Here is a 24,142-nt window from a genome sequence, read left to right on the forward strand (position 1 = left end):
GAGCAACCCTACTAAGCCTCTGAGTCAAATCCCATCTTTTATGGGAAGCTTTCCCCAATTCCTCTTAATTCTAGTTCCTTCCGTCTGTTAATTATTTCCTATTTATCCTGTATATAGCTTGTTTGTACATTTCTGTTTGCATGTCACCTCCATTTTGCTGTGAACTTCTTGAGGGCAGGAGTGGTCTTTTGCCTCTGTATCCTCAACACACGGCAGCTAGGTGGCAAAGTGGATAGAGCCTTGGACTTGGAATCAGGAAGGCTCATATTCAGGAGCCCAGATCCTGCCTCAGACACTAGCTAAGTATGTCACTTAACCCTGTTTGCCTCAGTTCCTCATCTGTAAAATGAGCTGGAGAAGTAAACAGCAAAGCCTTCCAGTACCTTTGCCAAGAAGATTCCAAATGAGGTACCAAAGAGTGGGACAGGGCTCAACCACACCACCAATTCTCAACAGAGTTTCTGGCACACAGTAGGTGCTTAATAAATGTTTATTGACTGACTCTTAATTCTAGTGCCTTCCCTCTGTTAATCATTTCCCATTTATCCTGTATATAGCTTATTTGTACATATTTGTATGTTATCTCTCCCGTTAGATTTTGAGCTCCTTGCGGGCAGGGGCAGTTTTTTGCCTCTTTTTGGATCCTCAGTAACTGGCACATAGTAGGTGCTAAACAAATGTTTACTGACCCGAAAGAGTCCTAGCCTCGGAGTCCTGCCACTTCCTTACTCGTGACTCTGCCCCCCCACCCAGCGCTGAGGACATCTGTCCCCCGCCCAGGATCCTGGGTGGGCGCCCCGGGCTCCCGAGGCTGCAGGCCCCGCCCCCGCCTGTTAGGCCCCGCCCCCGACTCTGGGCTCCTCCCTTCCCGCCCGCCCGCCCCTCTGCCGAGGCTCGGCGGTTCATCCCGGGGTCTTCGCCTCGCTCTCGCTCTCGCTCTCCCTCCCCTTCGGAGCGAGGGCTCGCAGCTGCTCCCGCGGCTTCCTCCATAAAGTTGTTGTTGCGGCTTCCGCCGCCGGTGCAGGAAGATGGCGTCGGGCGGCGGTGGCGGCGGCGGCTGTAGTGCTGCGGAGCGACTCCCCCCACCCTTCCCGATCCTGGAGCCCCCGGGGCCCGAGGGGGCGGCCGGCGGAGGCGTCTCGGTGCTCGAGGCTGGGGACAGCGACGCCGAGGGCGAGGACATCTTCACGGGAGCCGCTGTGAGTCCCGGGGCCCGCGGGGCCTGGCCCTGGTCTTGGGGGAGGGGTCGGGGTCGGGCGGAGGGAGCCCGGAGGCGAGGTCCCCAGAGGTCCAGCCCCGCCCCTCCGGGAAATGGGGTGCGGGACCCCCCTCTGCGAACCCAGAGGGCTTTGGGGGAGGGCGCTGGGTGCCTCCGGGGGCCGCCACTTTGTAGAGGACGTCCAAAGTTCCGTCTGTCTCGGGGCGGAGAGGCCGGCCCGAGCCCCCGAGGAGCCGGAGCCAGTTACCTCCCTCGGGCCGGGGCTTTTTAATCCTTCTTAAAAATAATGTGGGGGAGGGGTACGGAGAAGCTGGGTTTTTACTTTGGACGGGACTGGATCTTTGTTTTACGAGGGATTCCCGGAGTGGAAACCCCCCTCTACCCGTGCTATGTGCCATTTAGAGAAGAGTCCTGAAAGGCGATGTCTGCGAGTCAGTCAGCAAGCATTTATGAGCCGCTTGCTAGGTACTACTCGACAGCCTTAGAAGATTGCCTAGAGTTCTGGGAGGTGAAGTCTGGCAGTCAGTCAACAAGTATTTATTTATTTATTTATTTATTTATTTATTTATTGGAACAAGCATTTATTAATGGGAGAAGACACATAAAGGGGAGCTGAAAAGTGGGGAAGGGGAAGGTACCGCAGCAGGAACTGGAGAATGAGGGATGGTCTGGGGCCCTTCCCGAAATTTCACAGTGGGAAAAGGGGCCAGCAGGAGTTGAGTATCGAGGCAGCTGAGGCACAGTAGCTAGGTCTGCAGAATGCCTAGAGAACTGACAGGTTCAGTGACTTAACCCAGGGTCCTATGGCAAGTATATGTCAGATATGGGACTGGAACCCAAGCCCTCCTGGCTTTGAAACTTGTCCTCTATCCATTAAGCCAGGCAGTCTCTGCAATATTACTTACTGATGTTTATAGGTGAAGGAGCCCAGTTTTAAGCTGGGTACACATAAGGTGCTTAATAAGTAAGTTCCTGTTGGATGAATGCATATAATTTATTGAAGTATGTGTTAGAAAAAGACTTAGGCTTATCTTTTGTTCATTTCTGGTCAGGCTGGTAATCAGCATAATTCCTTTTACTAAATGCACGTAATAACGTATTTGGAGCCTTCCCATTATTGAATAATCTGGAAGTTAGATTTCCTGAAACAGATGCACTCATCAGTAATATTTTTCTTTGTGGGTTTTTTTTTTTAAGGCAGTTGGGGTTAAGTGACTTGCCCAGGGTCACACAGCTAGTTAGTGACAAGTGTTTGGTCTGAGGCCAGATTTGAACTCAGGTCCTCCTGACTTCAGGGCCAGTGCTCTATCCACTGCACCACCTAGCTGCCCCAGTAATAGTTTTCTTACTGATTTTTAAACTTGTCCTGTATGCAAGTTTTAAAGACTCAATTATTATCTTTATTTTTATTCTCCCAGAGACATGTGGGAAAGGAAAACTTTCTAAAAGCAGTGTATTAATGGTTTGAAGTATTGTATGCTTGAAAAATTGAGGCAGTCTGGCACTAAACAGATGGAAATTAACTAATTATCATTTTCCATATTCTTCTCCAAAGGTACCCTAGATCTGGAGGAAACCTCTAGATTGGTCCTGTAATCTACTAAACAGTCTCCAGGGACCATGATTACATAGGCCAAACTAGACCACTTGACAGAGGCACCAAAGCGACATGCTAGCAATGTCTTTTGACAGATGGTAACAGTCCTTGGTCTAATCTCAGACTAAAACTGGGGGCGTTGTGATGACCTTATTTTACCACAGAAAGCTTAACTAAATTTATTTAGAACTTTGATTCAGGGGAAATGAGTTGCCAAGGTAACTAAAATGCCACCTACAAGTCATTTTCAGAGCTTTCTACTTCAATCTTAATTTGTATGAAGCCACTACTTATCTCTCTGTCTTCTGGTTTCCTTTAAGTGCCAACTACAATTTCACCTTATACAGGAAATCTCTGGCAACCCCTTTTAATTCCAGTGCCTCTCCCCCTGCTAATTATTTCCTATTTAACCTGTATATAGCTTGTTTGTATATGCAGGTTGCCTCCCCAGTTAGATTATGAGCTCCTTTGGGGCAGGAAACTGTCTTTTGTCTCTTTTTGAATCCTCAGGACTGACTTAGCACAGCACCTGGTAGGCACATAGTAGCTGCTTAATGTTTATTGACTGAATGACACTAACCAATCCTAACTATTTGATCGATGGAAAGCCAAATGGCACCCATGTGAAAAAAGGGATTGTGGTACCTCAGTGTTCTTTTTTTAGTCCCTGGACTTTTCAGCATAGTGGTGAATTCTGTAGAAAATTTCACCTGCATATATTGGTGGATGTTCTATAATACTGGCATCACAGAATAAGCTAATAAATCACATTTCTGATTCAAGCTTCTTACAGCTTCCCCATATTCAACACATCTTGACCGAATTGATTAGCTTTCACTTTCCCTAATTTTAATAACTTTCACTCTCCCTAATTTTGATAAAGTACACAGAAACTAAAGAATTAGAAGATAGGCTGATTAACTAAGGGTTGGTTTTTTGGTTTTTGCCCCCAAATTAACTTTTGGTGTTTCTAGAAAAAATAATACTCTATGTGTTTAGTATTTTTTATCCAAATTTAGGAAGATTTAACTATGTACTCTTTCCTTTAAAAAAAACCTACTCTTTTGGCTCTGCTATCCTCTTAAGACAGTTGTTTCAAACTCAAATGAAAATGGATTCCTGCAGCCCTCACGTTGACTTAGAAAAACACAAATTAACATTAATTTTTATTTATTTTGTAAAATATTTCCATTTACATTTTAATCTGGTTCAAGCAACATTCTGGAGTGGTAGTGTGTGACACCTCTGCCTTAAGATATTTTTTTCTGTTTCATAGGATCATATATTTAGAAGGGACCTCAGAAGCCTTCTAGATCAGAGGCTCTTTCTTAACTTTGGGGTGCACAGATTCCTTAAGAGGTCCATGAATAGATTTCAGGGGAGCCATGAATTTGGGTGTATATAACTTTTTTATAACTGTATTTCAATATAATTGGTTTCCTTTGTAATCCTATTTAATTGTGTGCATTTATCTGTAAAGTAGTTACTAGGCTTCAGTGTACTGCTAAAGAGGTCCCTGACACCAGAAAGGTTAAGAATGAGGAAGCTGAGGCCCAAACAGGTTAAGTGACATCCCCAAAGTCTACAATTAGTAAACATCAGAGGTAGGATTTGAACCTAGATCCCCTGATTCCAGAGCATTCTGTTCACTATTACCACCCATAGTTTGCCCCATTCCTCCTTTTCACTTCCAGACTTAGAGAAAGAAGACTCTCCATTGACAATGTCAGTTTCAATTTAGTTTCTGTCCTTACCACCCTTCTGAAACTGATCTCTTCAGTCACTTATGTCCCCTTTAGCCAAATCTAATGCAGTGGCCTTTTATTGGTCCTCAACCTTGACCTCTTTCTAGCATTCAACATTCTCTTCTTGATTCTATTCTATCTTGAATGACACTGTTTTATTTTTGTGGTTCTCTTACCCCTCTCTCTTTTCTACCTCCTTTACTAGGTTCTTATCCTCCTATTCCTAAATGCAGATGTCCTCCAAATCTGCCCTTCAGTTAATACCTCTAGGCAACTCACTCCTTTCTGTCTACTCCAGTCTTTTATTGTCCCCTGGAGACATTTGGAAATCTCCACTTTGCTGTCCCAAAGTCATCTCAAACTGTGTGTCCCAAACTGAACTACTTTATCTTCCACTACTGCTTCTGCCAATATTTCTGTTCAGGATCATAGATCAAGAGTTGGAAAGGACCTTAAAGTCATTTGGTCCAGGCACTCTCCTGTTTTGGACTGAGACCTAGAAAGGCTGTAGTGACCTCCCCAAGATCACACAGGGAGTATGTAGCAGAGCTGGTATTCAACCCCAGGTTCTCTGACTCCAAATCCAGTATTCTTTCTAATGGACCACGCTGTCTTCTTTAGACTCATCCTTGACTCTTCTTTCCCTTTACACCCTACTTTCAATCAGTGGCCATATCTATTGAATGCACGACCTAGCAAGTATGTCCCCTTCTCTCCATTCTCACGGCAACCACCTTAGGTTTTTGTTACCTTCTTACTTGGATTATTGTAATAATCTCCTGATAAATTATCCTGCTTCTCTCCAATCTATCCTTCACACTGCTCTTTCAGTAATATTCATAATTAAGCTGTGTGATAACCTACTCAAAAGCATAATATTATGTCATTCAAGGCTTTTCATGCTGTGGCTCCAGTCTGTCATTCCAGCCTTAGTTAAAACCTTAAATTATCTATGGTCATTTATTTTCTCATTCTTTGTTGTTTTGACCTTCTCTTATCTCCATGTTTTTACTTATGCTGTCCCTCAGGCCTGGAATGAATCTTTTATCCCCAATCTATTAAAATTCCTTCCTTCAAGGCCTAACTGGAGTGCTGTCTACTCCTAGGTTTCCTAGATTAAACTCCTACTCATGTCCTCCCCATCTGAAAGTGATCTCTTCTCAGAGTTCTCAAATGATTTTGTTCCTGCATCTCCTTTGCATTTATTCTATTTTGCCTTGTATTTATGTACATTTCTTTTTACCCTTCTGCCTTATTTCATAGTACTTTGCACATAGTAGGTACTTAATAAGCGTTGGTTGAATTGGAATCACTTTACAACACAGTTTGTTTGGTTACTTTTTTAGTTAATAGTGATATTCCAGTTGGGCCAGAATATTATTAGGAAGGTCTGTTGGCAAAAGATAGTGCATCTTAGGCTTATATAATTTTCATATCTGTCAGTAATAGAATGTATGTCATTTCCATTGCATTGATGCGACAGTTGTTGCTATTAATCATCACATCTAGGAAATAGGGTTATAGGGATTGTGGAAATATGGTCACACTGATTGGCTACTAGTGGAGCTGTCAGTCCATCCATTCTAGAAAGAAATTTGTAGTTATTAAAGGAAGTCAAAGTATGTCACAAAAATGCAATGCCTCTTGACCCATAGATTTTCACTATTGGCATATACCCTCAGGAGGTTACCAGAGAGCTTTTAATCACCAAATCTAATGGCCTTTTCTCAGTCCTTATCCTTCTTAACCACTCTGTAGCCTTTGACACTGTTAATCACCCTCTTTTTCTTAATATTCTCTCCCTCTAGGTTTCTAGGATACTACTCTAAGTCTAGTTCTGGTAACTCCTATGTCTGATTTGCTAGATCTCCAGCCTCTGAGTCATGCCCTTTAATGGTGGTTGCTTCATTCTCCCCCACCCATTGTCCTGGAGCCTTTCCTTTTTTCTTCTCCCTTTTTCACTTGATTTTATCAGCTCCCGTAGATTCAGTTATCATTTTTATGCTGGTTATTCTAAGAGCTACTTATCTAACCCTACCCTCTCTCCTAACTGCCAAAGCAGCATCTCCAGCTGGGCTATTAGACATCTCAAACAGGATGTCTCATAGACATTTTAAATTCAGCATGTCCAAAACTGAACTCATTGTCTTTCCTTCTAAATCCTCCCCTCCTCCAAACTTCCGTATTACTGTGGAGGGAACCATCATCCTCCCAGTGCCCTAGGTTTGCAACCTTCTTGATACTTTATTATCTCTCACCCTGACATCCAGTCTGTTACAAGCCCGGTCATTTCCATCCTTGTATGTGCTCCACCATTTCTGGCCGTCCTGGCTTCCTTCTACATGAAGCCTTTCCTGGTCCTCCTTAGTCTTAGTGCTTTCCTCTGAGATTATCTCCAATTTATTGTGTGTGTGTGTGTGTGTGTGTGTGTGTGTGTATATACATACGTGTATATATCTATATATATCTATATATATATATATATATATCTTGTATATCCATACAGTCAATCCTCAGCTTTCCCAGGGAAAACATTCCTAGAAAATGGTCAGAAAGTAAAAAATGCAAATGTTGATACATTGAACCCATGGGAAATAGGGAGTTAGGTTCCAGTGACCACCAAAAACTATAATCTTTCGCTAGAGGTTGCTGAAAATACACTTTTCTACACACATTTAGTTTCAGATAAAACTATACTACTATAAACCTCTCTACCTTGGCCACTCTCTTACCAAAGGAGAGGTTGCTGGGACTTTATTTGTTCAAGGACATTATCATTTTTAAAAATATTTTTATTTTTCCCCCAACTATATGTGAAAACAGTTTTTAGCATTTGTTGTTTAAGTTTTGAGTTCCAAATTCCCTCCCTCTTCTTCCCTCTCTGGTTTCCTGAGAAAGTAAGCAATCTAATAACAGGTTATATACATGTAGTCATGTAAAATATTTCCATATTAGCCATGTTATGCAAGAAAAAACAAACAAAAAAGAAAGAAAATAGTGTGCTTTTGTCTGTATTTATATGGCATCAGTTCTTTCTCTGGAGACAGATAGCATTTTTCATCATGAGTCCTTTGGGATTGTCTTGCATAATTGTGTTGCTGAGAATAGCTGTCATTCACAGTTGTTCATCATATAGTATTGCTGTCACTGTGTAAAATGTTCTTCTGGTTCTGCTCACTTTGCTTTGTATCAGTTCATGTAAATCCAGTTTTTATCTGAAATCATCCTGCTTTGTCATTTCTCACAGTAATGTTCCATTACAATCATATTCTACAATTTGTTCAACCAGTCTTCAATTGATGGGTATCCGTTCAATTTCCAGTTCTTAGCCACACAAAAAGAGCTGCTAGAAATATTTTTGTACAAATAAGTTTTTCTTCCCGCCCTCCCCCCCTTTTTTTTAGCTCTCTGGGAGACAGACCTAGTAGCAGTATTGCTGGATCAATTGCACAGCTTTATAGCCCTTTGGGCATAGTTGCAAATTGCTCTCCAGATTAGTTGGATCAGTTCATAATTCTACCAGCAGTGCATTAATGTCCCAGTTTTCCCACATCTCCAACATTTATCATTTTTGTTTTTTGTCATATTAGCCAATCTGATGGGTGTGAACTGATATCTCAGAGTTGTTTTAATTTGCATTTCTCTAATAAATAGCGATTTAGAGCATTTTGTCAAATGACTATTATATAGCTTTGATTTCTTCATCTGAAAACTGCTTGTTCATATCCTTTGATCATTTGTCAATTGGGGAATGACTTTTATTCTTAGAAATTTGACTCAGCTCTCCATATATTTGAGAAATGAGGTCTTTATCAGAGATACTTGCTGTAAAAATTTTCCCCCAGTTTTATGCTTTCTTTCTAATTTTATTTGCATTGGTTTTGTTTGTGCAAAACCTTTTTAATTTTATATAATCAAAATTATCCATTTTACATTTCACAGTGCTCTTTAGATTTTGTTTAGTTCTAAATTCTTCCCTTATCCACAGATCTGTCAGGTAAACTATGCCATGCTCTCCTAATTTGCTTATGATATCATCTTATGTCTAAACATTGTAGCCATTTTGACCTTATCTTGGTATGTGGTGTGAGATGTTGGTCTCTACCTAGTTTTTGCCATACAGTTTTCACAGTAGTTTTGTCAAATAATGAGTGGTTGTCCTAAAAGCTTAGATCTTTAGGTTTATCAAACACTAGATCACTATGGTCATTTACTACAATGTATATGTACCTGATCTATTCTACTGATCTACCACTATTTCTTAGCCAATACCAGATAGTTTTAATGATTACCACTTTATGGTATAGTTTGAGATCTGGTATACAGCTAGGCCACCTTCCTTTACCTTTTTTTTTTTTTTTTTCTTTTTTGGCTAGGCAGTGGGATTAAGTGACTTGCCCAGAGTCACACTGCCAGTTAAGTGTCAAGTGGCTGAGGCTGGATTTGAACTCAGGTCCTCATGACTCCAGGGCTGGTGCTCTATCCACTGCACCACCTAGCTACCCCCCTTTACTTTTTTTTTTACATGGATTCTCTTGATATTCTTGACCTTTTATTCTTCCAGGTGAATTTTGTTATTGTTTTTTCTAGCTCTATAAAATGTTTTTTTGTGGTTTGATTGGTATGGCACTAAATAAATAGATTAATTTAGGTAGAATTGTCATTTTTCTCATATTGGCTCAGGCTACCCATGGATTGCCAGGACTTGAGTTGCTACTATAGGAAGACAATGAGACTGACAAAGTCTTGACATCACCTCTGACCCTCCCATATTCACAGGGAGCTCTGTACAACAGTGGGGTGAACAAGACCAACGAAGCGCCTAGTGGGATACCAGCTAATCCACAAATTTGCACGCATCAAGCCTCTTATTTTTTTTTGTACTGCACATAGTTGTAAATGTGCACAGTTGACAGTGCCAAAGTGAAAATGAAGTTATCAGTGAAATCATGTGAATGCTCCAAGTTGCAAAAGTGAAATGTTTGAATGTTGAGGATTGCCTGTCGTGGTTTTCATGTTGTCTCCCCACTTAGTCGGTGAGCCCCGTCTTTCTCTGTGTCTCCAGTGCTTAGCAAAGTTTCCGGCGCATAATGGGGCCTTGATAAATGCCTGCGGACTGACTGAAGGAGAGAGAGCTTGGTGGAACTTAAGAGCTGTCTCAGGGGGGGTGTAATGTGAAGCCCCCGAGGACGGAACCAGGCGGCTGTTATTTGTCCTCTGTTCTCAGAGAGGACCGTGATGCCAGGGAGCTGATGCCACGCCTTGCCCATGAATTGGATTGAAGTGAGGGAGGGCTGTGCAAAGCCACTGGCCTCACTTTCTCAACCCTGGTGCCACCTGGGTTTAATGGCAAGGTGTAGATCAGGAAGACTGGAGATGGCCCCCAGACAGAACCAAGAAAAATGGGTAGAGGGTATGAAGAGGCAACTTGGGCTTGATGTTAGGAAAAGTTTCCTAACTATTAGAGTTATGCAAAAATTAACTGAGCTGCCCTGGCAAACACCGGGCTTTTCTTACTGATGGTCTTCAGAGAGAGGCTGAATGACCATTTGTCAGATGTGCTGTAGTTGGGATCCATTTCAGTTATGGGTTGAATAGATGATATCTGAGATTCCTTCCAGCTGTAAAATTCTATGATTCTGTGAAATGGAATTTTTAAAATGTCCTTTTAAAGCATCTTGGATGCAGTAAAAATGTCGGACACCAAACCAGCAAATGACATTTGAGTCATATTGGAGGCCTAGTAAGTGCCAGAAGAGCCAGAATTGTTGAGTTGGAGAGATTTGCAGAAGAATGTTACTATGAAATCCTTCAGGACAGAGTAACTCAGAGTGTTCCAGTGGGCAGTAGTTTTCGTCCATGCTTCCTTACTAAAAGAAAACTCCCCCAGGGTGGCCAGTTTCAGTCTATTGAGTAATAAATTGGTATAATGTAGTGGAAAAAATATTTTCATAACTCTTGTAACCTTATGTAAGAAAATAACTAGGCTTTGTACGTTTAGATGAATAATAGTAACAATGATAATAATTAATAGGCACTGTACTAAAGTGCTTTACAAATATTAACTCATTGGATCCTCACAACAGTCCTGGGAAGTAGGTGTTAACTATTATCCTCATTTTATAGATGAGAAAGCCTAGGCAAACAGGTTAAGTTGCTCACCTAGCTTTACACAGCTACTAAGGATCTCAGGCCTGATTTGACCTCAGGCCTTTCTGCCTCCAGGCCCAGTGCTCTATCCAGTGTGTCACCAACCCGCCCCAGAATAAATACTTGAGGGGCAGCTAGGTGGCACAGTGGATAGAGCACCAGCCTTGGAGTCAGGAGGACCTGAGTTCAAATATGGTCTCAGATACTTGACACTAGCTGTGTGACCCTGGGCAAGTCACTTAACCCCATTGCCTAGCCAAAAAAAAATAAATAAAAATAAAGTACTTAACCTCTAGGCTTTGATATCCTTATTTACAAAGTTAAGGGGTTGAATTATAGTATCTGCCAGGCTTCTTCCCAACCTAAAATAATTCTCATTACCTGTTATGTAAAGCCCCACAACCAGCTATTATAATTAATCTGAATGCCTATCTTTGTAGCTTGACATGACTGTCTCTGCTCTCTAATGATTTATACATAGGTACTTGAACTCCCCAATGGAATTATCAGTACAACCACTTTTTAAAATTATTGGCCCACAGAGCAGATATATTAATGCACTTTTGATGGAACTGTGAACTGGTCCAGCAGTTCTGAAAAGTGTCAACAGGCAATCACAACAGCAATTTGAAATGATGCCCAAAAAGCTATAAAACTTTCTATACCCTGTGACCCATCTTTACTACTACTAAGTCTTATAACCCAAAGAAATCAAAGAAAGAGGCAAAGAACCCATATGTACAAAAATATTCATGGCAGCTCTTTTTGCAGTGGCAAAGAATTGGAAACTGAGGGGGTGACCACAAATTGGGAAATGGTTGAACACATTAGGGCATATGAATATGATGGAGTTCTATTGGGCTAGATAAGAAATGATGAAGAGAATGGTTTCAGAGAAATCTATTAAAGATTTGAATGAACTGATGCAAAGTGAAGTGAGCAAAACCAGAAGAACAACTTATACAATAACAGTAATATTTTAAAGACAACAAACTTTGAGAGACTTAAGAACTGATTAATGCAGTGCCCAACCATTGTTCCAGAGGACTCATGATGAAATGGTGTTGGATCCAAGAGTGCAGATTCAGATGTATTTTCCCCCCTCACATGGCTAATTTGCAATGCAGATTTTTATTGATTGAAAAATAAATTAATTAAAGAATCATTGACCCACAGTACAGGCATTTGTTTTGTTTGACTATGCACATTTGTGACAAAGGTTTTGTTTTTGTTTTGCTTTTTTGGTTTTTTCCCCCTAATGAATGTTAAAGGATGAAACAGATTTTTATTCATTGAAAAAAAAACTTGGCCCATAAAAACAGTACAATTTAGCTATCTTGGACTGAAATCTCACCTCTTATAGGAGTGAAAAAAACTTCTGTAACTTTTCTATAGGGGATGAAAAAAATAGAAAAGAGATGGGAAAATATTCATTCCCTGGCTTTATTTACTGTAGTTTAAATTGGTGTTTTTCATTCTGCTTAAGTTGTTTTGTTTAGGGATAAAAGACTTAAGCTGGGTGGGGAACCTGTGGCGTTGGGGCCACACATGGCCTTCTAGGTCCTGGGCAGTGGCCTTTGGATTGAGGCCAAGTTTTACAGAACAAATCCTTTTATTAAGGAAATTTGTTCTGTGAAATTTGGATTCAATCGAAGGACTGTGCTTGAGGACCTAGAGGGCAACATGTGGCCTCAAGGCTGTGGATTCCCTGCCCCTGACTTAAGCCAGTTTATTTGAAACATCTCTGAAGCTCACATTCTAATAAATTTTAAGCATACCAGACCTCAAAGCAAAACTTAGTTTTAGAAATAATTCTGCCCATTTTGTCATATTCAGCATATATTTTCTTATTTCATGTATTAGCAGTAGCAATTTCTCATTCCTTGTGTGGATGGGAATGTGTGCATGTGCCCACACACAGGACCTCTTTCTGAAAATTTAACTGCTTTTTTGGTATTGATAATTACAAATTTGGTTATTTGAATTTGATTTAGCAATCTACCCTGAGCAAATTATTCATTGTATAAGAGCTATAAGCAATCGAATATTATATAAATTTATAATTAATGTACTATTACCATGAGGCAAATTATCTTTTATATTAAACTATAATTATGTAAATATTAAATTAGTGTAACATTGATAGTATCTATTGCTCAAATTTTATATCATTTTTTAAAAATCCTCTTCATCCTAGGTTGCTTTCATTAATTACTGTTTTCGCTAAGACACTGTATGTTAACTCTGATCTTAATTATATAAAATAAATGCTGTGTACATTAATAGAGTAGTTCAGTCCTGTTTCTAGCTAGACAGGCCCTGAGGCTTGAGTTCTTTCAATTAAGAAGCTTGAATTATCATTAATAAAAACATTGTATCCTCCCGTCCTGTTTGGTATTTTTTTTTTAAACAAGGAATGGTGGGAAGTAGATTATGCTAGGTACTACGGGAAATACGAAGTTTATATGAGTAGAATCCCTACTTGCCTTTATGGTTTATATAATCTAATATATGAACTAAAGTCCCGCCTTCTACGGAAGCCTTTCCTTCTTAATTCTAGTGCCTTCCCTCTGTTAATTATTTCCTGTTTATCTTGTATATAGCTTGTTTGTGCATATTTGTTTGTATGTTATCTCCTTCATTAGATTGTGACCTCCTCAAGCATAGAACTCTCTTTTGTCTCTTTTTGTATCCCTAGCACAGTACCTCCCACATAGCAGGTGTTTAATAAATGCTTATTGACCTAGTTACTAATAGAGAATAGACATACAGATACTATTGTGTGCTAAAGTTAGTGAAGTTAAAACACAAAATGCTATATGAGACTAGAGAATGGAAAGTAATAACAGTAGTACAGGGAAGGCTTTAATAAATGGATAGAAATTTAATAGTTGCAGGGTTGGGGTGGAGACCCTGCGGCCTTGAGAGGCCACTTGTGGCTTTCTAGGTCCTTGGGTGTGGCCTTTTGACTGAGTCCAAGTTTTACACAACAGATCCATTTATTAAGGGGATTTGTTCTGTGAAGTTTGGATTCTGTCGAAGGACTGTACTTGAGGACCTAGAGGGCCACATGTGGTCTTGAGGCTGCAGGTAAACCTCCCCACCTCTGGAAGGTGAGAAGGGCGTAAATTCCAGGCATAGGAAACATTGTAAACATTTGGGCAGGAAAGCACAAGCCATGTTCCAGGAATGGCGCAATCCAGTTTAACTGGAAAGTAGGATGTGATGGAGAGCAATATAAGATAAGGCTGGATACAGTATGATACCAGATCATAGGAGATCTCAAATGCTAGACAAAGAAATTTGAATTTTGTTCAGAAAGCATTGGTGAGCCACTGAAGATTTTTGAGTGTAGAAGTGATGTGATCAGAGATATGCGTAAGGAGAATTGAGCTGACAGTAGATGGATTGGAGAAGGGAGAAATAAGCAACTACACATTAGAAGACTATTGCAGTTGTCTGGGTTGGTGATTACCTGGACTTATGCTAAGGTTGCAGTAATAGAAAAAGAAAGGAGAAGGTGGATCCAAGAGATATTGTAGGGGTAGAATTGACAAGATATAATAATATTAACAATAATAAGCCTTTATATAGTATTTTATGATTTGAAAAGTGCTTTGCAAATACTATTCATTTTACCCTGACCATAACCCTGTGAGGTAGATGCTATTTATTATGATTCTCATTTTACCTTTAAGGAAACTGAGGCAAACAGAGGTTAAGTGACTTGCCCAAGGTCACACAACTAGTAAGTGGCTGAGACCAGATTTGAACTTAGTTTTCTTAACTCTAGGTACAGCCTTCTATCCACAATAAAGGGAGGGAAAAGGGAGAGTCAGTACAGGCATATTTAATTTTATTGCGCTTCACAGATAATTGCTTAAATTGAAGGTTTGTGGCAACCCTGTATCAAGCAAATCTGTAGGCACCATTTTTCTAGTAGCATGTGCTCGTATCCTGTCTGTCACGTTTTGTTAATTCTTGCAATATTTCATCACACTTTTTCATTATTATCATATCTGTTATGGTAATCTGTGATCAGTCATCTTTAATGTCACTATTTTAATTGTTTTGGGCTGCCACAAGCTGTACCCATATAAGATAGCGTTCTTGAACTTAATCAATAAATGCTGCTTTGCTGACCAGCCATTCCCCACCTCTCTCCCTCTCCTCAGGCCTCCCTATTCCCAGAGACACAGTATTGAAATTAGGCCAGTTAATAACCCTACAATGGCCTAAGTGTTCAAATGAAACGAAGAGGCAATCAGTGTGGCCATTATTCTCTTATTTTAGGAAATTGCCACAGCCACCCCAGCCTTCAACACCCACCATCCTGATCAGTCAGCAACCATCAGCATGGGGCAAGACCCTCCATCTGCAAAAAGATTATGACTCACTGAAGGCTCAGATTATGGTTAGCAATTTTCAGCAATAAAGTCTTTTTAAATTATGGTATATACATTTTTATTTTAGACATAATGCTATTGCACACTTAATAGATTATAGCATAGTATAAATATAAATTTTGTATGCACTGGGAAACCAGAAAATTTCATGTGACTCACTTTATTGCGCTATTTGCTTTATTGTGGTGGTGTAGAACCAAACCTGCTATATCTCTGAGGTATGCCTGTTCCTGCTTGTAACAGGAATTTTCTTTCTTTTTTAGTAGGGGTTGGATGAGGTGTGAGGGAGAATAAGTAGATTTTCAATGATAGAAAAATATAAAAATTTAGTTCAAAAAAAGGAAGAATCAAGCATATGCCATGGGTTTGAGCATTGGAGAGTGGGTGAATGGTGGGACTGCTGATAGAAATGATGAAGTTTGAACAATTTAGGGAGAAGGATGAGAAATTCAATTTTAGATAGGTTGACTTTGAGGTGTTAGAGGGACCTCCAGGTAGAGTGGTCTCACAGGCATTTGGAGATACAAGTTGGAGATCAAAAAAAAAGATCAGTGCTGATTTTTAAAATGAATTTATTTTTATAAACAATTATTATCTACCTCCACTGCCCATTGAACAGCTTTTAAAAATGAAAAATTAAACTTTCATAAAAATACACATTTTCCAGTAAAACATTCTCACATTAGTCATGTCCAGAAAATACATGATATGATGTGCATTTTAACTCCATCATCTCTGGCAGGAAGTGAGTGGAGTATTATATGTTCATTCCTCAGGACTTATGATTTACCAGAATTTTAATCCTTCCGAGTTTTTCTTTATAATATTGTTGTCATTGTATAAAGTTTTGGGGATATATATTTTGAAAGTCAACAACAGAGGTGAGAGTTGAAGTCATAGGAATTAGAGTTTAGGGAATAATGAAGGTCAAAAAAAGAATCTTGAGAAGCTTCACTTGCAGTTAGAACCAAGAAATGATTGTCCCTTGGGCCAAGAGAATATCCTTTACCTGGGGGAATTCAAATGTGTTAACTCCTTCAAAGGAATTAAAAGTTGAGAAAAGATAAAGCCTTTGGATCTCGTGATTAGGGGAAGCTTCAGTGACCTTCCCAGAGCAGAGTAGAGAGTAGAATGGTCTGAAGTAGAAGCCAGATTACACGGTTAATTAAAAAGGACCGTTGGTGAAAAAGTGAAGTCATGGAGTGTGAACCATTTTTCCAGGAAGTTTAAGAAGTCTGATAGTAAAATAAAAAGGGTTTTGGATGATTTTTGTTTGTTTCTTTTAGATTGTGATGACCTGAGCCTCTTTGCAGTTACATAGGAAGGAGTCAGTGGAGAGGGAAGATGAGAGAGAAGGGTTAACTTGAAATTCTCATATTATAAAGTGGGTCTTTTTCTTTGGGGTACTTATCATTTGGGGCACACTAGTATTCATTTTGTAGCCAAAATATAATGCTATAAGACTCAAGTGAATACTTGGACAGTGAGTGATTCATTACAGGTTCCATTCTTAGTGTAATAGGAGAATGTTTTTCTTTCTTCTTCATTGAGTTCAGTGCCTGGCTCAGTCTTTCTCTTCATCCCAACTCCTCCTGCCTTCATATAGGGGTACATCAACATACATTTTTCACCACTTCATCTCTACACTATCTTCTTTACTCTAATTCGAGAATTCTTTACTGGTGTCATGGATGCCCTTGGTAGTGTGGTAAAATGTATGTGCCCCTTCTCAGAATAATGTTTTTAAGTGCATAAAGTACAACGAAAACCATTTTTATGAAATTGTAATTTTTTTCCTATCCAAGTTCTTAGACCCTCTGAAATCTATCCACAGATTTCCTTGAAGGTCTGTGGGCCCCACTTAAGAGTTCCTGCTTTAGTGGATAGAGCACCCACCCTGGAGTCAAGAGGAACTGAGTTCAAATCCAGCCTCAGACACATAACACTTACTAGCTGTGTGACTCTGGGCAAGTCACTTAACCCCAATTACCACACACACACACCTCCCAAAAAAAAAAGAGCCCCTGCTTTAATCCCTTGCCCTGCTGTGATTTATTGCAACATTAACAAACCGCAACCCTTGATTATTCCCACTAACTTCTTTATTCTTCCTTTTTTCTATTTATGTGCTACTAAAAAGAACTGGAGAAAATCATGAAACTGCTGACTGGGTCCACTAAAAATTTGTTGCATAATCTCAACTGAGTCCTTTGCTGAAGCAATGCAGCCCTTTTACACTACCCTCATCAATTTGTTATCTTGTTCACCACAGTGGCTGTTGCAAATCTTTTCACCCCTCTTCAGTCCTCCCCCAGTACCCTACCCTCTCAGCTGAGGAACTCACCTCATACTTCACCCCCAAAATTGATGTCTTTAACCAAGAGAACTTTCTTTTCCCTCTTCCCTCTATTACATTACTTAGACATCTTTCCCTGCTGTCTCCTCCTTCCTCCCTCTCTCATCTTCTTGCACTCTTTATCCTATCCCTTGCTGTCTTTTTTCATCTCTACTTTCTCTTGAATCTTAATCTCTTCCTATCTACTATCTCCAGACTAGTCAGTCCCCCAATGTTAATGAGTTTTCACTTGATCCTATCATCCTATGTTTTTTCTCCTCTTCTTGGCTAAACTTCTTGAGAGAGCTATCTACATTGAGTGCTTCCATTTCTGCTTTCATTTGCTTCTAAATCCTCTGTGGTCTTGCTTCAGATTCCATCTTTCAACTGAAACTACTCTCTCCAAAATTATGTGTGGTCTCTTCATTGCCAAATCTAATAGCCTTCTCTCAGTCCTCATCCTTCTTGTAGCTTTTGATCACCATTTTCTCCTGGAAATTCTCTCTTCTCTAGGTTTGTGTGAATTGCTTTCTCCTGGTTCTCCTTCTGCTAATATGACCACTTTTTTCTGTCTGCTTTGCTGGATCTTCATCCATTTCATGTCCATAACTGTGGGAATGTCCCTTATGGATCTGTCCTGGGCCGCCTTCTCCTGCTCTACAGTCTTGCTTGGTGACTCATCAGCTTCTGTGGGTTCCATTATCTCTATATAAATGATTCTTAGGTCTATATGCCAAGCCCTTATCTCTTTCCTGAGCTCATTTTCCCATTACCAGCTGCCTTTTGAACATATTGAACTGGTTATTCTGTAGGTATTTCGAATGCAACATGTCTGAAGCAGACAGGTTTTCCCCACAAACTCTCCCTTACCAACTTTCCTATTCCTCTTCAGGATACCTTCACCCCTGTCACCCAGGCTTGCAATCTCAATGCCATTGATTCCTTACTCACACTCACCCCTCATACCTACTCTGTTGCTATGTCTTGTTGTTTCAACTTTTGAAACATAACATACCTTATTCTTTCCACTCACACAGCTGCTACCTTGGTAGAGGTCTTCAGTTCTTCATGCCTGAACTATTTCAGAAATTGACTTCTCGGCCTTAAGTTCTCCCACCGTCAGGACACCTCAACTGTCACAAACCCCACTTCCCACCATCAGTGATTCCCATTGACTCCTTCTTATCTTTAGGACCAAATATAAAGTGTTCTGGTTGGCATTTAAAACTCTTCACCACCCTGCCACTCCTTGTTCCAATCTTCTTTCCATTCTTCTTATACCACATTCGCTACATTTAAGCAACATTGACTTTTTTGCTGTACATTGCATACAGCACTCCATTTCCAGAATCCCTGCCTTTTTACTTGATATCCTCATTTCCTAGAATGCTCTCTTCTCAATTCTGCCTCCTGGCTTCCCTGGCTTTTTTCAAGACTCAGCTTAAATCCATCTTATGCAGGAGGCCTTTCCCTAATAACCCCACTGCGAGTGCCTTCCCTGAGTTTCCCTTTGATTTACTCTCTCTGTATTTATCTTGTGTGTACATAATTGTTTGCTTGTTGTCTTCTGCCCTTAGAATGTGAGCTCACTGAAGGCAGGGACCCTATTTTTGCCTTTCTTTGAATCCCCTGCACTTAGTACAGTGCTTCGCACATAGTAGGTGCTTAATGATTGCTTGGTGACTGAGAGTTTTACTGTTTCCTGATCCCTAGCAGTAGTTTTATACTAATCACCAATGTGGTATGGTTTCATTAAAATCTGATTTAGCTGACAGCCTAAAAACAGTAAGATTAAAGGGCTGGACTAGAAGACTTCTCAGGTCTCTCATATCCCTAAAAGTCCATGTTATTTTGATTCTTTCCATTGCATAGGAATGCCAGGTGATTATTCAGTCAACCCTTGCTTGTTGCTCCTCAGTTAAGAATAACTAATCTCTACACAGAAGAATAGTAACATTTTTGTAGTAAGTGTTCATCTTTCTTGGGCTAAAAAAGCAAGTCTTCCCATGGGAGGAAATTCTGCTGACTTATAGTTGTCTTTAAACATTCATGTGCTCTGTATTTAGCAGTTCTCAGTGAAATGAGAATTAACTATTGTATTTGATGTTTTAATGCATAATGCACAGATTGAAAGTTAACCTGGTATAATGGATTACCTGATTTCATGTCCTCCTACTGATGTATAGGTTGTCTATTTCATTGGACTGTTGCCTGTCAGTGTCCCAGGCAAGACTGTAAATTCCAGGGTCAGCTAGGTGGCGCAGTGGATAGAGCTCCAGCCGATCAGGAGGACCTAAATTCAAATATGGCCTCAGACACTTGACACTTACTATGTGACCCTGGGCAAGTCACTTAACCCCAATTGCGTCACAAAAAAAAAAAAAGAAAGAAAGACTGTAAGTTACAGAATATTTGTCATCATGTCCTTCTAGAAGGGATTTCTTCAGCTGGAAGTTATGCTATTGAAATTACAAGCCAGAGTCAATCTTCCCTCCCACTCCTACCCCAGATTATACAGGTTACATGCATTAACTTTTGTCTATTTGATTTCTTAAATTGATTGTTGGGGGAGGGTGAGGAGCAGCATAGTGTAGTAGAGCACTAGATTTGGCAGCAACATCTAGGTTCAAATTCTGTTTTTGTTTTTGTTTTTAGGCACTTGGGGTTAAGTGACTTGCTCAGGGTCACACAGCTAGTAAGTGTCAAGTGTTTGGTCTGAGACCAGATTTGAACTGAGGTCCTCCTGACTTCAGGGCTGGTGCTCTATCCACTGTGCCACCTAGCTGCCCCTGGGTTCAAATTCTGGCATTGGTATTTGTTAACTTTGTAAATGTGTGAGTCATTTTTTCTTCTTTAATCCTCCGTTTCCTGATTTGTAAAATGAGTGAGTTGAGCTTCTAGTTCTAAATCCTAAATCCTTCCAGCTCTAAATTCTAAAATGGCATTATATAGCAGAAAAGAAATAACCCTAGTCTTATGCAATAAGTTTACAATTGTAGAATTGACAAAATCAAGGCAGAAGAATGTTGGAAATCTAAATGTATCAATTAGTCTGACTCTATTATAATCCCATAAAAAAAGAATTGCTTTTCTTAAACTCTTATGTTCCAGAGGATCACCTGCAACCATACCCTCCCCTGCCATGCCCCCATCCCACCAGTCACTTTGTCTTACTTTTTTTCTGATGCATTTAGGTATTGGTTAATTATGTATCCATTTACCAGACTATAAGCTCCATTAAGGCAGGGACGTTGTCCATCTCTTTTAGTGCTCTGCAAACACGCACTTATGAATGGTCTTCATTCATAAGGATTCAACTTCAGTAGACCAGTTTTAATTCTATAGATAATTTGTCAGTTTCCTGAGTGAATGTAGACCCTTCTGGTTTTACATTTTAAGGTCCCTCTCCTACAAAGAGACCCAAAGAGGTTTAAAGAACAGTTTCTAACACGTCTAATATGGCCTACTTCAGTCACTGATGCCTTTTTTCCCCTCTGTAGTACAAAAAAGGCTTAAACATTCTAAAGCTCTTCTTTGGAAATTTACTTTGATCCTTAGACAGTATATCTGGGAAAACTGGTTTTATTAATGTAACAAGTAGTAATTTGAGGTCATAGGAATAAGGTTTAGATTGGTCAAAAAATTCTTCCATTATTGTTACTCAAAATCTCTCTGCTGTTGTAAAGGGTTTTTGTTGTGCTCTATTATTCATTAATAATATATGCATCTTGTGTTAGCCTTTTGTTATATAGCTGGAAGCTACTGACAATGGGCTACATAACAAGAACTCATGAAATTATGACATATACTATATGTCTTTTACATAGCTGCCTCTTATACAGTATGTATGGGGAAATTGGTGTCAGTGAATGAGACCACAGGAATGTTCTCATTAGTCCTTTCCTGTATCTTCCCTTTCTCAATTGCTACTTTAAAATACACACTTAACCCTCAGTTTATTCCAGATGCCATTACATTGTTTACCCCATATGCTTTTATATTCTTCTGACTTTTTTTTATCTTGTAAAATAATAACCCACTTTTATTAGAAGTTTTACAAAGTGCTTTCCTCACAGCAGCCTCGTGAGGTAAGTAGTTCAAGTATTATCAGTATTTGACAGGTGAGAAAACGAAGAGTCAAAGAATGTGACTTTTCCCAGGGCCTGTGAGCTAGCATGTGACAAAAGGATTGATATTCAGGTCTCCTGACCTCAGGTCCAATGTTCTTTCTACCATATTACACTGCCCTCTTAGCATCATTGTCTTCCTGGACAATGTCCCCTCTTAGAGGGGAGGGGCTATTTAATTTTTCAATTTCTTTGTGTGTGTAGTGGTTAGTCACATTCAGCTAGGTGACTAGAATCCTTTTTGATTATCAAAGGAGGAAAAGTGCATGTAAAAGTAGTATAAGGTTGAATAACTGCAACAGTCTATCCCCAGTGGGCGATATTAAGGATGTGGTTGTTTGTAAATCAAATATAGAAAATCCAGTGGACGTGCTAGTTGGCTTTTCTCTGAAAAGTGGACCATCCTAATTTGTCAGAACAAACTCCCTCAGATTTTTTTTAAAGGGATGTTATACAACAGATGACCCAATAAGTGTTTTTAGTGATTCAGACTACTTAACTTCAAAGCCTTATAACATAGTATTGGCAGCTTTTGAAGTAAAATTCCTAGCTCTCTGCTCATAGTCTAAACAATACAGCTTTGTTCACTTTTGAAAGTATTTTAGGGACACACCACAGCCATGGTGTACCCAGTCACTTTGTCTTTTGAATAAAAACCGTGGACAAAAATGTGCCCACCAGGAAAAGAAGCCAGGATATAGAAATTGTGCTGAATATAAAAGTTTACTACATTCCTACCTAGTCAGGTGAACCAGTGTTATCTCACAGACTGTCAGTAGTTTTCCCAAGGCCATATAGTAATCTGGGATTACAGTCTGAATTCTAGGCTTTAATGTTGTATTCTTTACATCATCAGTGTTTTGAAAGTTTAAAGGTCATCAGCCAAGTTCGAGAAATATATTCGGATGTTCTTGTGCAAAGTATCTCTAGGTAGAGCTGTCATAAGGGCATACACAATTTCATTGTGTACTTAGGAAACTGTTGAGTATGTTAGGCGATTAAGAGCCACAAGTATACAGCAGCAGTGGTGGCTGTTTTATAAGAATTGCTCATTTTGTTGGAGATAAAAAGTTTAGCTGTCTTCATGGTAATGCAGCTGGTCTCCTAAAAAGTCTGTGAGAAATTAAAGAGAGTTATTTTAAGCATTTGGGTATCCTACCTTCTGGTAGATCAGTACTGTTCCTAGTGGAAATATTTACTCAAACTGTTTCTTTGCTTTCAGAGTAAGTCCCTGTCACTGAAGAGAGCATCCCCTCCACTGGTCACTAGCAACTCCAAAGAGAATGGAGTCCATGAAGAGCTGGACCAAGATCAGCAAGACCTCTTTGCAGGTAAGTGTGAACTCTTTAAGGCTGCTGCACTAAAAGTTGTTTTGGCCTGGTCTTCCTAACCAGAATTCTGACTTGAATTATAATAAAACAATTCAAGGTGTCCCAAAAGTCTTATCAGCTCAAGTAGAACTGAACCAAGTTACTTTGGGACACCTGGTATTTATTGAGCATCTGCTAAGTGCACAGCATTGTAGATAGAAGCGCATAGCACTGTAAGATGTAGTCTATATCTTCAAAGTGCTTACAGTGTTGTAAAGACAATATATAAGAATATGAAATGCTAAATGAAAGGATAAGTTGGATAGGGAAACGCTAGAGGCAGGAAGATTGATTAGGAGTCTTTTGCACCAGTCTAGATATAAACTAAGAGAAGACTGAGTTAGAGTGATGGTATTAGAAGAGAAAGGGACAAATGAGAAACAGTGCTAAGGAAGAACTGACAAGATTTGGTGACTGGTGTCTTGGGGAGTCGAAGGAAGTAAGTTGGAAAAATAACAAGATTTTCATCCTGACTGGGAAATTGGAAACTGTAACAGAAATTGCATGTGAAAGGAAAACTGGCGTCAGGAGAAAGAATAGGTGATAAGTTTTAGAGAAATTGAAATTGAAGCAATAGGTTATCAAAGTAGAAAATGTTTAGCAAATAGAAATGTGAGAGTAAAGCTTGAAAAAGTTCGGGAATGATGATGTTGATGTGGACGTTATCACTTCCAGGCAGAAGTGAAGTTATGGAATCTTCAGGGAAGAACGTTATGGAGAAAAGAACTGTGTACCAAGGGTTAATCCATAGGGAATACCCACATTTAATGGGTAGGAAGAAGGAAAGATAAGTTGAGAATCATCAGAGATTTAAAGGAGTTATATTAGAATTTATACCAAGATTTTTAAGAGTTCTCTAACCCATGTCATCTGTGGAACTTAAAATGCTTTTGGGGGAGAAGTGAGAAAAGTCAATGCCTTTTGCCTTTGTTTCCAATTTCCTGTGAAACTCAATGGGGAAAAATGCTTAACATTCTTGGCTTTTGGTCCATGCCATTTACATGATATGTAAGAAAATCTAAAATCCTAGAATTTTTGTACTTGGAAAAGATTTCTATTTGAATTTTATCCATTATCCTCTATGGAGGTGTAGACAGGTTTTTTATTAGGTATATACTTTTGATTGACTGTGATATAATGACCACAATTAGAATATATGGACAATAATTCTTAAACTCAAAAAAGGAGATACC

At 39.6% G+C, this 24,142-nt stretch overlaps 1 protein-coding gene across 2 annotated transcripts in view; it reads left to right on the forward strand.

The window, feature by feature from the left end:
• The first annotated feature begins 885 nt into the window (after positions 1-885).
• SNX1 (sorting nexin 1) overlaps positions 886-24,142 on the forward strand; it is a 58,267-nt gene continuing 35,010 nt past the window's right edge. Inside the window, exons 1-2 of one of the 2 annotated variants that reach the window (XM_027852036.1) lie at positions 886-1,199; positions 22,802-22,910. In XM_027852036.1, coding sequence (XP_027707837.1) covers positions 1,029-1,199; positions 22,802-22,910 — 280 coding nt within the window. In that variant the 5' untranslated portion in view covers positions 886-1,028. The remainder of the gene's footprint in view (positions 1,200-22,801; positions 22,911-24,142) is intronic. The other variant, XM_027852035.1, reaches the window with a different exon arrangement.

The sequence above is a fragment of the Vombatus ursinus genome, unplaced genomic scaffold (assembly GCF_900497805.2).
Source record: "Vombatus ursinus unplaced genomic scaffold, bare-nosed wombat genome assembly UNPS02009205.1, whole genome shotgun sequence".
NCBI lineage: Eukaryota > Metazoa > Chordata > Mammalia > Diprotodontia > Vombatidae > Vombatus > Vombatus ursinus.